Below are 16,062 nucleotides of genomic sequence, written 5' to 3'. Positions count from 1 at the left end.
ACAGCCATAGCCAATCAAACTGCTGAAAATCGTCTACGTCATACACACGGCAAAACTGTCAATTTGGATTTGTCCTCTAAATTACCAAAAGACATTTTCTTGTAAATTAGCTACATTTCAGACTAAGCTTCCCGATTTTTGTGTATTAAACGCAGTTTTACGTTATGTGGGATGAGTCACAGTAAGCTTGCTTGGTGAGTGAGTGAGTAAAGGGTAACATTTGACAGTTATCCCGTGGTATTCTAGGATATTCTTCAACGAGCGTATAATTCCAATTATATGCGAAAACTATACTGTCTAAAATCAGTTTACTTGTCTAAAAACTGCACTAAATTCAACACATTTTCAATGAGGTTAGGGTTGCCCTATTTTTCCACCTTTTGCCAGGGATTTTTTTAAAGGGGGGACACTGCTGAAACCCTTCTTAAAGAGGTTAAAGCTATTTCCACTGGTCGTCATCCCTTGCCAAGGCTTTTACCTTTCTCCCTCGTAAAAGGGGCTCAAAACAGGTTTTTAGGTGATACCAGACAACAGTAACTCCCACACACTTTTAGCAGGGTTAGGGCTGCGCCTCCTCTTTTTGACTGCTTGTCAAAAAGCTTGTTGATCCTTGTCAAGGCTTTTCCAAAAAGGGGGTCACTGCCACAACCCTCCGTCTTAAAAGGGGGCTCAAAACAGGCTATTTAGCAGTTTGGGAGGCAAGCAAAACGTCACTAACTTTCACACATTTGCCCCCCATTTAGGACAATGTTATTTCTAGCCAGAGTTTTTTCTAAAGGAGGACCATTAAAAAGGGGCTCAAAACAGTTTTTTGAAGAATTTAAAGGGACAGCACAACACTAAATCCCACAGGCTTTTGACAACTTTTGGGCTGCGCCCCCCCATTTTAGGACTGCCTGTTACCCTTCGTCAGGGCTTTTTCAAGAAGGGGGGACCTCCACAGCCATCTCCCCCTTAAAAGGGGGCTCAAAATGTAACCTTACTACTTGTCATGTTGTTGCACTTAGCTGTCAGAATGGTTGCCAGAATAGATGAGTATACAGGTGTGGTAAATCCAAAACGGACCATAGGAAAACCGTGTAACGGACGGAGAAACGTACATTATTGCATGCGCGGGACTAAGACAGCAAACGAAAAAAATATCAAGTAGGCCATGTTTTTAGCGCGCTGTTGCCAAACGCCGTAAGTAAGTTTGTCGAGGGTATTGAATACTTACGGCGTTTGGCAACAGCGCGCTAAATACATGGCCTACTTGATATTTTTTTCGTTTTCTGTCTCTCTCCCGCGCATGCAATTACCTACGTTTCTCTGTCCGTTACACGGTTTTCCTATGGTCCGTTTTGGATTTACCACACCTGTATATAGATTGTGTATAATGAAATAGGGATTAGCTAGAATTTGTAAACAATATTATTAATAAATTATTTAAAAACTCCCTGGGCCTTAATTCTTCAAAACAGCGAACGGAATTCTTACGAGAAACGTTGATAGAATGTGACAGAGGAAGCTGACAATTGCGGGTTCCTGACACATTCTACAGACCTTCCTCTTGATAATTTCCCTCCTTTCAAGAATACTGGAATGTGTATATTATTTGATATTTTTAGCTAATAAGATAGATTATTTTGTTTTTCTGACGTGACTTAAGGGTGTTTTCGTTTTGTTTTAGGACGTGCTAAGCGCTAAATTGGCTCAACGCCGCCGCAAAAAGAAGAGTTCAAGCGACAATAACAGCAGCGGCTCGTCATCGTTCACTAGCGAGAGCTCTCTGAAAAGTAAACTGTCCCTGGAACTGTCCCACACTAAAAAGACTGATGAGTTGAATAGCCGCGTGTCGGATATGAGAGAGTCGACCTGCTCGAGCGGCATCGTGTTGTCCGACAAGGCGTCCGTCGACTCGAATGGCGTACAAGCGAGACGGAAAAACAAACGAAAAGTGTACGTGCAAACGAGACAGAGCGAACGAATTCTCCGTCAACGATTGGAAATCGATTCGGATCCGCTCAGCTTCATTTCGTTGCCGCACAGGACGCGAAAACGGAAACTGAGCGATCAGAATGACGTTTGCGGCACGCCCACTAAGATGCGCAAGAAGGTCCGGTAGAGGCAGTTCGTGCGTTTTTAAACAATTCCGTTCGTTTGGTTTAGTTAAATTTTTACATGTGAAGGACTGGGTTTTCACAAAAAGAGACGGAAGCTGTACCGGATAAAGTGAAATTGTGATATTGACATAATATACGGGGGCTTTTGGTTGTCAACCGCTGTTACCAAAAAAAAAAAGAGTTTTAGTCAACCAAGCCTACAGTAAGACTTTTTAAACCTTAAAAAAAAAGTGCACTTCCTAACTGAATATTATTGTTATATTTACTATAATTTTACCAAAAAAACCAAACTTGTATAGATACGTATGTATACACAATGTAATTGGTACCAAATGCTGGTACTGGTAAGTAGTTAATTGAAAATATAAAGACTGTATCGGAGATCAATTTGTTTAGGGCGGTTGCAATAAGGTGCCTAAATTTCGTTCAGACATCAAGAAAATAAGTTTTTTTGGTTCCTGACCGAAATTTCTTATTAGTTTCCTCCTGTTTAACACAAAGACTGTGATCTCATTGCTGTACATTTATAATTTACAGGGACATTTTGCTCATTTTACCGCTCTGTAAATCGTAAACAAGGCGACCGTGTCAGGGAACAACATTACATTGGCCTTAGTCAAATCGATTTCTTTTATTTTTTTAATAGTTGCGAGTGCGCGTGTGTATAAAATAGATTTGACGTCTAATCGTTTTGCATTAAGTATTATAGTTCGGTTCTAATTTGTTAAAGATTTTTTCCTCCTTTAGGTTTTTACATTTTTTTTTGCACTCAGGTATTACTAGTTTATTATTGTTGTTAGCTGCAGCAGCACTACAACGAAGTAGTTTTACTGATTATCATTATTGTTTAGTAGACAAGTAGTGAAAATTTTGATTACTATTTATTTTAGCTGAATTGATGAAGTGAGTAGTGTGTCGATATACGTATAAATAAGGTGTTGATTAGACCAAAAATATGATACGGACTGCAGTGCCTTGTTATTTTTGTTAATACGTGGATCTGTCATTTGTTGGGCTCCCTTTGTACAGAGATTGTTTATTGTGCCCCCCCCCCCACCTCCCGCGAGTTAATGAATTAAATTAATTTTTTGATTATTTATTCTTTCATTGAGTTTTATTTGTAAAGTACCTCCTAGAGTGGCTAGTTCCTTTTCTATTACATGTGAATACTAAGCTAGATGGACATGACGTATGTCTACAGTATCTAGTAGATTAATTAATTTTACGTACCAAATTTACAAACAGTCGCGTTCACCATGTCAAGATTTTTTATTTTGTTGGCGAACATTTTAAACAGATTTTTGTCTGACTCTTCGACAACTGGGTTCTTCAGTAGCTAATGTACCAGTTTAAGATTCTAAGCAGTTAAAAATGCATTTTGATATCTCAAAAAATTGCACCTTTCCACTTTTTTCAAAATGCATTTTAACTGACTAGGATTCTAAAGTGGTTCATTAGCTACTTCAAAACCCTAGTTTCAGCTTTGTCGAATATCCAGGAAAAGTTTTAAAATCAATACAGAAATCTTGACACATGAAATTTTTGTTCGGCGCATTCACCATGTGTCAAGATTTTTCTATTGGTAGCATTTTAACAACTTATTCATAAGTGAGTTTCTTGTGCTGTCACTAGAAGTTGGTCTACTTTACTTTTTTGACAGCACAATCAATTAGTTAATCAATCAATAATCAATCAATTTTCACTTTTTTTTGAAAACCTAATCCATAGTTATAGATCTAATCTGGACATTTTTTGTTGAGTCTTTGGAATATGATATAAATGGTACTAATTTTGTTTTTAAACAAACATTATCTAGATTTATACATTTTAATGGGACTGTTTGAAGTCACGTTTTGACAGATTGGACCAGATAGCTATTACGATAATTTCTACGCGAGAGGGCGCTTTTTACATGCTAAGCCGGTTGTTTTAGAGTTTTTCTATTTGTTAATATCAGTTTTTGATAAAAAGGTGTGTACTATAGTAAATAATTAGTAAGTCCGACTATAATGGTGAACCTGCTTTTACCATCAATGCAAATACAATAATACTATAGATAACACCACAACATGCTATTTGTGATGCTATTTTATACTGTATACCCAGGTAATAAGTTATTTAGCAACAAAAAAAGTAATTCAACAATACTCACTTGAAATCTTGATAAATTTCCAACAAGGTTTTCATAAGAAGTAAGTTGCGGGATTAGGAAACTTAAACCTGCTAAAAGTTGCTCTTGGTTCATAATCTGACACTCTCATATCACTCACAAAACTCACGAACACAAATATGCAACTTTAACTTTACTTTTAATATACTTTTTAGTACTTTAGTGAAGGATATTCAAATTTTAAATTCAAAATAAATAACACAGTGACAACAACAATGACAACTAGTAATTAGTTGATTCCTTTCGGATCTAAATGCGATATGATCCAAAAATCACGTGGCCTACGTATAATTTTGTAAACATGGGGTCATGTGATTATTAGAAAAAAACAAAGTGGCTCCCTCCGGCGGCGGATTCAACAAATGTTGTGCGTCTTCATGGCCTGCTATGTAAGACGGAGATCTAGGATTTATAATTATGGAAAAGAATCAGCCTAATTTATTGATAATAAAAAATACAAAGAAATAAAAACGAAAAACAATTGTATTTTCTCTCATCACTAAAAACGGGGTCACAGTGTCGTCACAAAAAAAAATACTTCTCAACTTATTATTCGCGATGGCACACCAATTGAGATAAAAATTCCACCAAAGTTCGGGTGGGGCGTCCCGACATTCCTTCCCTCAAATAGGGATAGTCCTTACCGTCTGTCCTCATCACCCCGTACGTATCCATGTGCAACCAATCGCCGCAAGGCACAAACTCGTTGAGAAACGCCGCTACCTTACACGCTTCACCGCATCTATACATCAAAGATCCCATTGGTGACCTGGAGGATCGTATTGATAATCTCTCACCTGGGCTTTCCTCCTCTACCATAAGTTTTCACGTCAACACTGTGATGATGGGCTACTAGTTTGGTGAAATGTTCCCAAAGAGGGAACCTCCACACGCGATCCCCAGTGTGCATCGAGGCGGCCAACATGTATTCCCACAAAGCTTCAGAGTTAGAGAATACGCCACTGGCTGCAGCGCCCAGAGAATGTTTCATATCGTTCGTCATGGTTCCCACGTCCACTATGAAGCGGGGCCAAAAGTTTTGCGCGTACACTAGAGCGTCGGCCAAACATAGACGACCTGCAGTATCTGTCGACTCGATTTTGATACTTTTCCCGTTCATGGCTTTGACTATGTCTCCAGGTCTCATTGCTGCGCATCCCGGCATATTTTCGCATAGTGGTACCTGTGATTAGTTTACCATAAAACCATTAGAGGGAGTTGGAGAAGAAAACTAGACTTACCAAAGCCCTAATATTGATGGGAAGTTGAAGACCGGCCACAGCTCTACAAGCTGCAACCACACAAGCGGCACCTCCCATGTCTCCTCTCATGAATCGTTGTTTGTTACATTGTTTTAGGCACAACCCTCCGCTATTGTACGTGATTCCCTTACCTATTAAAACCTTCACCCCCCCTCCATAGATTTAAATTGACTTTTACACATTTTACTTACCACAGGTCGTTCATCTCTAGATGCACCGTAATAGCTCAGTTCCAAGAAAATGGGGGGTTCACAGGAACCCTGAGCCACCGCGAGAAAAGCGTACATTTTCTGAGTTTCCGCCCATCCTCGTACTTTAACCTCCACGTTAACTCCCGATTTACACAGCACCTCCACAGCGTTCTGAGCGAACGAAGTGGGCGTCATCAAATTGGCTGGAGTGTCCATGAGTTGTCTGGCCAAGTTCTGAGCGGCAGCTTTTTGCAGACCGATTTGCCATCCCGTCCAATCACAATCGTCGTACAGTTCCAGTTGGGGGATTAAAATTTGGTACTTTTTCATTTTTTTCTCTTGGTACAGCCACACTCCAAGTGCTGAACCTTCAGCGGCCGATTCGGCGTGTCCAAAACTTTCCACGTACACTTTCCTCGCATTCATTTTTTGTAGAGCTTTAGCACCCTGGGCCGAAGCTATCCTGATAGCTTCCTTACCTATAAACGCCCCAAATCGTAACAAACCCTTTTAGGTATTATTCAACGCACCTTCATCCATCTGCTCGAATACGTCGTAACCTTGACACTCCCTACCTAGCCCCACGACCACCACAGAGCTAAACTCCTCATCCAGATTGAAGTAAACTCGTACCTCCCCTTTACCAGGGGGTTTCCCCGCGTACTTAAGTAGCTCATACAACCTCCCACATACCATAGCGTTGTACCTTTCGCCAGTGGGCGTTAATTTACCAGGATCAAATAAATCGTCTGGGTTGGTGTAAATGCCCAGCACCAAGCCCTTCATCCGGTTCGATTTACAAGGGTTGCTGTCGTCTAAGGGCGGACATCCCGGTCCTAATGGTGGGGTGGTTGTGAGTCTCTTACCTCCCGTTGCCTCGGCCAATGAGCGTTTTATGAGCGCGTCAAAGCCACGCCCTCGGGTTAGAACCCGGCTCAGAACCGCTCTCACCAACGACATCTTATTTTTAGATCATTACTCGCAATTTACCATGGATTTTTTAGATTTTCGATAGGAAATTTGATTGATTTTATTTGTCAAAAAAAAAAGTTGGATGTTTTGTTTTTCTTTGTTTATGCGGGGGTTACTTTGGTGATTCTACACTAGTCACCAGCCCTCTTGAAATTCAAACGAAACCGCCACAAGTATAAATTATAACGGCAACCAGTCATACACATAAATGTCTTGTCACTGGGGCTAATTTGGTCTGACTTTTGACCTGACAAATGACACTTGACAGATTACATATTTATCCTTAAAATAGCACTGGTTACCGCAATGTTTATATTTTAAATGCAAATTTTGCAAAAACCCAATAAGTTACAACAAATTTCTTAACTGGTACAGTCTCACACAATGTCCAACTATCACCGTTTAACTCAGTTTCGGACATTCATCGCTTCCTTAAAAAACGCCAAGGTAATTTTCCAACCCTCTTGATGTGAGGTTATCCAATCATTTTCACCATAATCATAACTTTACCCTCCTTGTTTGCAGAGTATAAACAAACTAAACGAAACGGTAAGCAAGAAACTGCAGGTCGCATGCACCAAAACCCGTTTCGGTAGAAATAACCCCAACTTGCATCACATTAAGGTTAGTTTGCGCACACATTATGCCTGCAAGTCTAAAGTAAGTTGTAAACTCACAGGAGCTGAACCAGGAGCTTGCTAGAGAGTTTCGGAATGCCGCTGAACAACTTAGTGCTTCCGCAAGTTTTAAGGGGATACCACAAGTAAGTTGGTTGTGTAATTGTGGGAGTGATTTACAACTTCACTTTGAAGAAATTGCAAGACAGTCAGATAAATGAGCGGTATGAAGTAAAAGTGACTACAAGCACACATTGGAGCAAGGTAGCTGAGAAGCTTTATAGCAAACTGGGAAAGCCTGCAGTTTTGTCTGCAGCCGGACTGTCTCTGGTAGATGATTCTGTTAAAGCAGGTAACTGGCAAACAAACTCTAAATGTAGTAGAATAATTAAAACTTAAATGCTGCTCCTTTGGATATATCGTTGTGATAAGGGCCAAAATTTGCTTTGGTTCTGGATAAACAATTTCCAGTTTATTCAGAGGCAGGTAAGAAAGTTGGAAAAACTGGTTTGGAACTTGATCCTAGTTATGTGGTGGTTAAAACTGGAAAGTATGGTAAGATTTCTTTTCCTGAGTTGTTCGTATTTTCTAATTTTGTTTTTATGCAAGCAGCAGATGTGCCCTTAATCAATTCAGGTTAATTTATATAATAAAATAGTTTTCATATCAAATAGATTTGGATACAGAGGGTCAATTTCAGTCAAACTGCCTAACAGGCTGTTATTTTCAGTTTTCAATAAGAGATGGCAGCATTATAAGAACAGAGCTTATGGACTAGGGAACCCTCTGTATTGCTTTAAATAAAACTTAACTGAATTAAGGAGAGAAAATAGGGCAACCTAACCTAACATTTTTTTGTTTATGTTTATCTGTAGTTGTGGTATAGTTTCTTCATTAGGACACCACAACTTCAGGGTTGCCAAACGTATTTTCTTTTTCGGGGTAGATGTTTTGAATAATCAGTCAAAAAACGACAGATCAAAACAAATTCATTCATTTTACATTATTATACAGAGTGTCTTTAAATAGTTGTCAAAAATTTTAATAATTGATTCTTAGTACAAATAAAATAATGATTTTTTATTTTTTTTATAGTAATCGTTAGATCACGTGGTTTTATTGGGTAATTTAGCTAAACAGTCACCTGACCATTGTCAAAATCATAAATCTCAAAAACACTCTTTATATCGAATACTAAAAGAAAACGTTTCTAAACCCTAATTTACCTTTTTTTGACTTTAGAGCATAGTTTGACAGTTGTCACGTGATTGTAGAACACTATTTAGTTAGACGGTCACGTGACAATTGACAAAATAACGATAATAAATCTCAAAAACACGTTTTATAGTAAATACTACAAGAAAACATTTCTAGACCCTGATTTTTACAACTTAGAGCTTATTTTGACAGTTTTGACGTTAGTAGAGCTCGAATCAGCTAAGAAAAGGCCACAGGCGTCATCAAACGATGATGTCACGACCTCTGTACGTCTCGCTTTAAATATTGCTGCTCTCGTTACTTTCCAAGTTGTTGCAGCCAGTCAGTGGCGTGCTATTATTTTATCAGTAAAATGAAACGTTTTCGTCGTTTTTAATAAAGAAAATAAAAGACAAAACTGACAAGACTGTTTTTCAAAGGAATGGAAACTCCTTCTGCTTCTTTCTTCATAAATTGTAAGACGTTACTGACGATTTCACGGCCTTGGCTGTGTATGATAACACCTTTCTTTCCAACTTTTTTGGAAGAGATTATGACAAATAACGTTTTTCATTCATAACACTGTGTGAACTTCAACTGCGACCATCAACAATACAACCAAAACACCGGACTAAAACGGAACCTAACCTAACCCCCTAAGTCTCCCTGTCCGCCACTACATTTTTTTAAACTTGGCAACACCGTTTAGAGTGCCGGCTAGTAAAAGCATATAAAAAGGTCCATCTGTCCCTGGCCGCTGCCGCATCTGTTTTAATTGTGTCCAAGTAAAAACCGTACTACGTTGCCAAGTGGCTTTTTGACCGCTTAACAATTTATTTTCGGGAATATTTTAATAGGACGCCTCTGATTATATCTAATGCGACGGCAACTGTAGAAGGAGAAAGAAATAGTTTTAAAAACTGCGTCATTGATGATGCGGTGGCCTTTTCTCATCTGATTCGAGCTCTAACAGTTGTCACGTGATTGTAGATTGCTATTTAGTTAGACGGTCACGTGATAATTGTTAAAATAACGATAATAAATCTCAAAAACACGTTTTATAGTAAATACTACAAGAAAACATTTCTAGACCCTGATTTTTACAACTTAGAGCTTATTTTGACAGTTTTGACGTTAGTGACAGTTGTCACGTGATTTTAGAACACGATTTAGTTAGATGAAGTGACAATTATTGTCAAAATAACTGTTAAATCTCAGAAAATCGTCTTGTTTCGAAAACTGTGTTAAAATGTAATTCTTGCAAATTCTAGTAAAATTTTGACAATTCTGACAGATTTAGAGAATAATTTGGAATAAGAAAATGACTGTTTTAAGCGCATTTTTTGGATCCTTATTAATTCTTCTGTTTCTTTTAAGATGGCAGGTGTTCTTATTTGACACGTGCTCACTTGGTTACTATGACAGCTAGAAGGTTTGTTCAAATAATAAAATAATATAATTTTGGCTTTTTTTTAACTAAACAAACTATTGACCGGAAAACAAAGCAGTCATTTAATCAAGTTTTATTGAAGATGTCATAAATTGACAGTAAACTGAAACTCTCCTAAAAGGAGTCCCCTGGTAAATATTTTTCCTCCAGGAGAAATCCCCTAAAAAGAAATAGTCTGGCAACCCTGCACATCTTAAAACGCCAATGGGCTGAGTTTAGGCAACCCATTGAATGAATGAAAATTTTACACAATATTCACAGACTTATATTGACAACAAATAACATGCAGGAACAACCGAGGTGATTCCGGAGCCTCCGGCAATTCCGGACGCAGCTGCCGAGGCCCTAAAACAATTAAACGACTTGGGAGAGCCGACTTTCGCTTCTCTCGGTTTAGGTGGATGGACTCCAGTTGGATTAGTGCAAAACTGCATGGAATACGTCCACGTGACTATGGGAGTTGACTGGTGGATGGCCATTATGATAGGTAGCTGCTCGTGAACGGACTTTTTGGGAGTGAAAACATTATTTTTATAGGAACTTTAATCATCAGAATTTGTCTGTTTCCTTTGGTGGTTCTATCTCAAAGGAACGCGGCCAGAATGAATAATATTTTACCGCAAATGCAGGCGTTGCAACTTAAAATGACCGAAGCCAGACAAACTGGTTGGTTTTTTTAAATGTTTTTCCAGCTGTTTTTTTGAAAAAAAGATTTTTTTAAGGAGACGCAATTGGTTCTGCAAGATACGGACAAGAGCTAATGCTCTTTATGAAAGAAAAGGGGGTAAACCCTATTAAAAATATGTTAGTTCCTTTAGCTCAGGTGTGTAATTTGTTATGAGGTTTGAGGAATGTTTTAATAGGGAGCTTAGGCTCCTATTTTTGTGTCTTTCTTTATGGGGCTCCGCGAAATGGCTAACGTACCAGTGGACAGTTTACGGCACGGTGGTTTATTCTGGTTCGAGGACCTTACAGTTCCCGACCAGTTTTTCATTCTACCGGTTATCACCAGTTTAACTTTATGGTTAACCATAGAGGTTGAAAACCGTAATTAAAAGTAGGGAGAATTTTTAACGCGTACAATTTTAGATTGGCACTGATTCGGCACGAATATCCTCGCAAAATGGGGCAATTATGAAGTACGTTCTAAGGGGAATGCCCCTTGTGATATTGCCGTTTACCGTCAATTTCCCGGGCGCTATTTTGTGTTACTGGGTGTCCAGTAATTTTATTTCCCTCGTCCAGGTGGCGTTTTTGCGCATTCCCAGGGTGCGCGAATATTTTAAAATCGAGAAACTGCAAAACTTTTCGCCCGATCAGCTGCCCATGAAGCCTAAAGGGTTTACGGAGGGCGTTAAAGATTGTAAGTTGATTATTGATGCTGGTGACTTTTAGGCGTTAACAAATTACTAATACTGTAGCATGGACTAATATAAAAATCACCAAAGAACTGGAGGAAAGGCGCAGACTTGATGCAATACAGTTTAGAAAAGCTGGGAAAGGTCCCATCCAAAAGACCTACAAATATGACCCAACCAAACAAAATGACCCCACTACAGCTGGTGGTAACGCCCCAATAAGCGCCAAAAAACGATAGTTAATGTTGTTTATGCAAAACTGTAATAATAAAAAGAGTTTTTATGTTTAATTACCCAGTTTTCTTGACAATTGGCGAATGCGGAAAGCGCAAAAACAAGGTTAACTCTATCTATCTAACCACCCCTAAACATCCATTTTTGGATATATAGGCTTCCTCCATGCCTTTCTATCGACTGGAGGAAAGGCAATGCAAATTAAAAACTAATAATAAAAAGCGTTTTTATGTTTAATTACCGTGTTTTCTTGGCAATTGGCGAATGCGGAAAGCGCAAGAACAAGGTTAATTCTATCTATCTAATCACCCCTAAAATTCCCTTTTTGGATATATAGGCTTCTTCCATGCCTTTCTATCGACTGGAAGAGAGGCAATGCAAATTAAAAACTAACAATGAAAAGCGTTTTTATGATTACCCTGTTTTCTTGACAAGTGGTGAATGCGGAAAGCGCAATAACAAGGTTAATTCTATCTATCTAACCACCCCTTAAACATCCATTTTTGGTTATATAGGCTTCCCTCATGCCTTTCTATAGACTGGAGGAGAGGCAATGCAGATTAAAAACTAATAATGGGAATCTTTTTTTATGTTTAATTACCAAGTTTTCTTGACAATTGGCGAATGCGTTACAACAAACAGCAAACTAGTTTAAACACTGTTCAATGTGAGAAAATCTGTAAATTCTTGAAACTAGGTAAGCATAACTGGTAAATGGTTCTTATGTTATTACCAAGATCATTCGTTCAAAATTATTTTTGTTGCTCTCACAATGAAAGATGCTTTAAAATGTAACTCACATACTTGTGCATGTAGCAAGTACCTAATAAGTTTACTGAACCTAGAAAGGACTTGTACTTACCATTGAGTATGGTGTTGGAGTAAAATCATCCCACTTCAAAGTGTTCAACCACTGTTGAGTTAGATCCGGTTTTTTGGTGAGGTAAAAAACTTGCACGGTTAGGCTTTTTCCTGAATTACTGTTACAATGCGGCTTGAAAAACTTATGAACGGCAGCAAACAAAAATAACTTACGCAAATAACCTCAAGTTTTCATTTTAAACCGTAAAAATTCATCTAATCCTCAAAAACCTCAATTTCCACAATACAAACTGTCACCCGCACTATTCCCGCCATATTGGAATTTTTGACAAGCACTTCCTAGTATAGTAGGCGGTGTACCGAGCTATTCCGATCACCGATTATCTCACCCGATACGTCTCGAAGTGTCAAAGTTTGACGTAAATATCAGCGATTTTGAAATTTGTTGTGACTTGTGATCCTATTTTACGTTCCTGTGGTCATTAAACGGTTTACTAGTGGACAAACCACATTCCCACAACGTGCCACGCAGCTGTCTGTTATGCCAAAACCGTCGAATACTAGCTCCAAACAACTTTATTAGATTTATGTGCCAAGCTGACATCTACAGTTTGATCTAACAATGTGCCTGCAGTACTAAAGGTAAGTATTACCATTTACTAGCTTATTCAACCAATAAAAAACATTGAATTGTTAAGGCCCTACCTGAAAATGTACGCAAATAAACATATCTCCATTATTACTCAAAGTTTCTACACAAAAATACGCTTAAACTGAGCTTTCCTCACTCCCAATACCCCAAAAGTTTAATTAAAACAGTAAAAACCACTGGGGGTTTTGACATTAGATGTCACATTTGAAAGTAAAATCATATTCTTCAGTTTTGGTTCGTTTTTTTATAACATTGGCAACGCCGCCCATTTTCATCTTGATGGCGTGCAACTAAAGTTATAATAATCAGTCAAAAACTAATAATAAAATGCGTTTTTAGGTTTGATTAGTAATTTAATGTTTACAGCAAAGTCCTTTGCTTGTACATTGTAAATACAGTGCTTGAAATATTGTAGCCGAAATACACAGTGATTAAATACAAAATAATCAACCAAGGTATAGGCATGAGAAATAAATTGACCTTGTTAAGAATTTGCATTGAGTTGTAACCTAAAAATGTTATATACACATAGTAAATAGCGGCGGCTAACCAAAAAGCGTTGCCAAACACGACAGCCATGACCCCATCGTGCACCAGAAAAGAATGGTAAAAAATCAGGAGCAGAAAATGCACTAAAATTAGAGGGGGAAAAAAGGCGTTTAAATGTATATCAAAAGCGAAACCCCACTCCACATCTTGAGGCATATTTTTAGGTTTTAAAAATGCGTTGGTGACGTACCACAAAGTGGTGGCAATCACTATTCCAATGCCGATGCAGTCGACGAAAATTTCCATGATTAAAAACGTCAAAAATTGCAAAAAACTGAATCCCAAAGCCACCGCGAATCCGACAGAAGTTAAACATAAAGCGCTGGCGAATAAAATGAAAAATGCCGGATCGTCGCGCGCATATTGAGACTTGAAATTTTTCCGAGCCCTGAATACGCGTGTTAACTTTTGCGGGGCGACTAGCAGGTAAAACATTTGCCACAAGGCAAACTGAAAGTCCATTTGGTCAAACTTGAACAACCGTCTAAAGTACCGTCGCACTTTGTAGTACGCCGAATTGATGTCAGTCCGGGCAGAGGGCGTTAACAACGGTCTGGACATTTTGTTTAACCTCTACGTCTAGTTTCAATACACTGATTGATCACTTTAATTAAATGTGAGTTTTCCAAAGCGGCAGCCACTCGTTCTTTGTCCGCCAACTGTTTGTTCACTTGGTTTTCAGAGTTGTGAGTGCCTGGGGTGACTTCAACCTAACCTCCATTATAATGTTAAAAAGATAATCAGTTTACAGGACATAAACTATACACTTACGGTAACTTTGAATCTGGCTGGTAAACACCTCAACAATTTCACTGTTATGGACAGTCCAATCAATGTAGCCATGCTACAGTGGGGTATTGTGGGGGTGAAAAGTACCTTGATGTCATTCTGTTCATTGTTTATGGTAATCAAGTCTTGTTGCACTACATGGAGCTCTTCGAGGGTGAGAGGGTGCTCGGGGTCGTTTATAGTTCGAATCAAGTCTATAGTTTCTATAATTAACAGGGCGTTTGAATACTGAAGGGCTACGTACCGAATATCTCCCTCTGATCGAATTGGTCTACCACTGAATCATCATATTCACTCTCAGTGACAGGACGCTCGTTGGTTTTCACGTATAAAGTGGGATTTTGGTTTTCCAGCTTATCACCTAAAGGCATTGGTTAATTTTGATGGGAAAAAATCCAGAAACTGTCTCAAAATAATAAACTCAATATTTTGGATTATTGGAGAATTTGTTTTTAGACACTATCACAGCTGTTTACTGTCATTACTGTCAAACATGCAATATTTCTGTTCAATTCACACAATTCTACTTTTTAATTTTTTAACCTAAAAACCTTAAACCTGGCTGACCGGTGGTAACCGGAAACGACGGCGGGCTTCAGCATTTTCCTTATTTTTACTGAAAATTTGGAAATTTGTTATGCAACGAAATAAGAACAATTCGCTGATGAATGATGATGGCCGATATAAGTGTCACGTGATACTACGCTCTACTGAGGGAGCAAAGTCACGTGGTGTCATACTTTCAACTGCTTTTCCGTGGTGTATAACTGGTTGCCGTTTTTTTTTCAGTTTTTAAAACTCATTCAAATAATATCCTTTTTATTTATTTAATATTAATAATAATTTCTCTATTTTTTTGCTTATTAAAGTAATTTTAAACAAACCAGACAATTGAACTTAATGCGGCTAAATAGACAACAGGGGCTAAAATAATGTGAGCCGATGAACGTCCAGTTCCAGGAGCGTATATGGTGGACTTGTCCCCTAAATAACTGGTGGAGCTAAGAGTGCTACCTTTACCGGTACCATTATTGCACAAATCAGTTTTGCAAGATCTTTGGTAGAACCGGTGAGTGCTGTCTTCAGTAACGCCATCTGCTGTGACTGTGTCCATGCAGTTACGGCTCATTGAGGCTAATTTACCTTTAGGGTCCTATATACAATATTATTAGCCCCGATACGATAAGTACCGAAAGTAATAGGGTTTTACCAAATACTCTTGTCGCGTTATGGTGCAGTATTTTTTGTCACAATCCGTGACTGTTACTGAGGAGGAGGAAGTTATCTCGTCGGCACATGTCTGGTCTACTTCATCCTCGGTAGCGGAGCAGGTGTAACATTTTAGCCCTAAAATCGAAGATTTCCATATGTTTGGTCAATTTATGATAGAAAAACATGATTTATAAATTGACAATCCAGTATATTTCTGCGCCTGCACTTACCGTAAACATTGCTAACACTAAAACAGATTAGAAATGAAACAAACAATACTGATTTAAGGTTCATTTTAATTGATTTAGATGGAATAAGTAAAATGCAGGGTTTGGCACAAAACATTGATTGAGTTTACTTAAACTGTTCCATTATTTAGATCAGGTTTCTAGTTGTCTCGATAAGATTTTAGAAACACTCAAGATTACATTTGTTATGATTAATTATCCGCTTTATCTCTGATAGGTTAATTGGACAGATTAAAA

At 38.3% G+C, this 16,062-nt stretch overlaps 6 protein-coding genes across 9 annotated transcripts in view; 2 read left to right on the top strand and 4 right to left on the bottom strand.

The window, feature by feature from the left end:
- The window catches only part of LOC145734697 (ribosomal protein S6 kinase alpha-5-like), a 29,576-nt gene extending 26,375 nt beyond the window's left edge, over positions 1 to 3,201 (top strand). For both annotated transcript variants that reach the window (XM_081988225.1, XM_081988224.1), the window contains exon 10: positions 1,670 to 3,201. In XM_081988225.1, the coding sequence (XP_081844351.1) occupies positions 1,670 to 2,104 (435 nt within the window). In that variant the 3' untranslated portion in view covers positions 2,105 to 3,201. The remainder of the gene's footprint in view (positions 1 to 1,669) is intronic.
- Positions 3,202 to 4,737: 1,536 nt separating this feature from the next.
- On the bottom strand, positions 4,738 to 6,813 carry LOC145734713 (cytosol aminopeptidase-like). The gene is made up of 5 exons (XM_081988258.1): positions 6,256 to 6,813; positions 5,726 to 6,204; positions 5,514 to 5,675; positions 5,070 to 5,455; positions 4,738 to 5,014 (listed from the first exon to the last, which is right to left on the bottom strand). The coding sequence occupies exons 1-5, from the start codon at positions 6,683 to 6,685 to the stop codon at positions 4,822 to 4,824; spliced, it is 1,650 nt and encodes a 549-aa protein (XP_081844384.1). The 5' UTR covers positions 6,686 to 6,813; the 3' UTR covers positions 4,738 to 4,821.
- Positions 6,814 to 6,962: 149 nt separating this feature from the next.
- OXA1L (OXA1L mitochondrial inner membrane protein) lies at positions 6,963 to 11,609 on the top strand. Of its 3 annotated transcripts, XM_081988260.1 has the most exons (12): positions 6,963 to 7,144; positions 7,223 to 7,321; positions 7,377 to 7,460; positions 7,510 to 7,666; positions 7,747 to 7,869; positions 7,927 to 7,950; positions 10,251 to 10,448; positions 10,499 to 10,627; positions 10,684 to 10,784; positions 10,834 to 10,998; positions 11,051 to 11,324; positions 11,383 to 11,609. In XM_081988260.1, the coding sequence occupies exons 1-12, from the start codon at positions 7,082 to 7,084 to the stop codon at positions 11,556 to 11,558; spliced, it is 1,593 nt and encodes a 530-aa protein (XP_081844386.1). In that variant the 5' UTR covers positions 6,963 to 7,081; the 3' UTR covers positions 11,559 to 11,609. The 3 variants fall into 3 exon arrangements, with proteins under 3 accessions (XP_081844386.1, XP_081844385.1, XP_081844387.1); XM_081988259.1 differs by having other exon boundaries at positions 7,747 to 7,950; XM_081988261.1 differs by lacking the exons at positions 7,747 to 7,869; positions 7,927 to 7,950 and having other exon boundaries at positions 6,965 to 7,144.
- A 1,750-nt stretch (positions 11,610 to 13,359) lies between these two features.
- Positions 13,360 to 14,137, bottom strand: Unc50 (Unc50 RNA binding protein). The gene has a single exon (XM_081988385.1). The coding sequence runs from the start codon at positions 14,135 to 14,137 to the stop codon at positions 13,388 to 13,390; it is 750 nt and encodes a 249-aa protein (XP_081844511.1). The 3' UTR covers positions 13,360 to 13,387.
- A 5-nt stretch (positions 14,138 to 14,142) lies between these two features.
- Positions 14,143 to 14,850, bottom strand: galla-2 (MIP18 family protein galla-2). The gene is made up of 3 exons (XM_081988442.1): positions 14,610 to 14,850; positions 14,348 to 14,559; positions 14,143 to 14,286 (listed from the first exon to the last, which is right to left on the bottom strand). The coding sequence occupies exons 1-3, from the start codon at positions 14,734 to 14,736 to the stop codon at positions 14,143 to 14,145; spliced, it is 483 nt and encodes a 160-aa protein (XP_081844568.1). The 5' UTR covers positions 14,737 to 14,850.
- A 323-nt stretch (positions 14,851 to 15,173) lies between these two features.
- Positions 15,174 to 15,970, bottom strand: LOC145734790 (uncharacterized). The gene is made up of 3 exons (XM_081988413.1): positions 15,808 to 15,970; positions 15,576 to 15,712; positions 15,174 to 15,518 (listed from the first exon to the last, which is right to left on the bottom strand). Exons 1-3 carry the CDS (start codon positions 15,920 to 15,922, stop codon positions 15,240 to 15,242), a joined length of 531 nt encoding a protein of 176 aa, XP_081844539.1. The 5' UTR covers positions 15,923 to 15,970; the 3' UTR covers positions 15,174 to 15,239.
- Between the last annotated feature and the right edge of the window lie 92 nt (positions 15,971 to 16,062).

Source organism: Ips typographus, linkage group LG10 (genome assembly GCF_016097725.1).
Source record: "Ips typographus isolate SLU linkage group LG10, UJ_Ityp_2.0, whole genome shotgun sequence".
Taxonomy (NCBI): Eukaryota; Metazoa; Arthropoda; class Insecta; order Coleoptera; family Curculionidae; genus Ips; species Ips typographus.
This window is presented reverse-complemented; position numbering and strand designations above follow the sequence as displayed.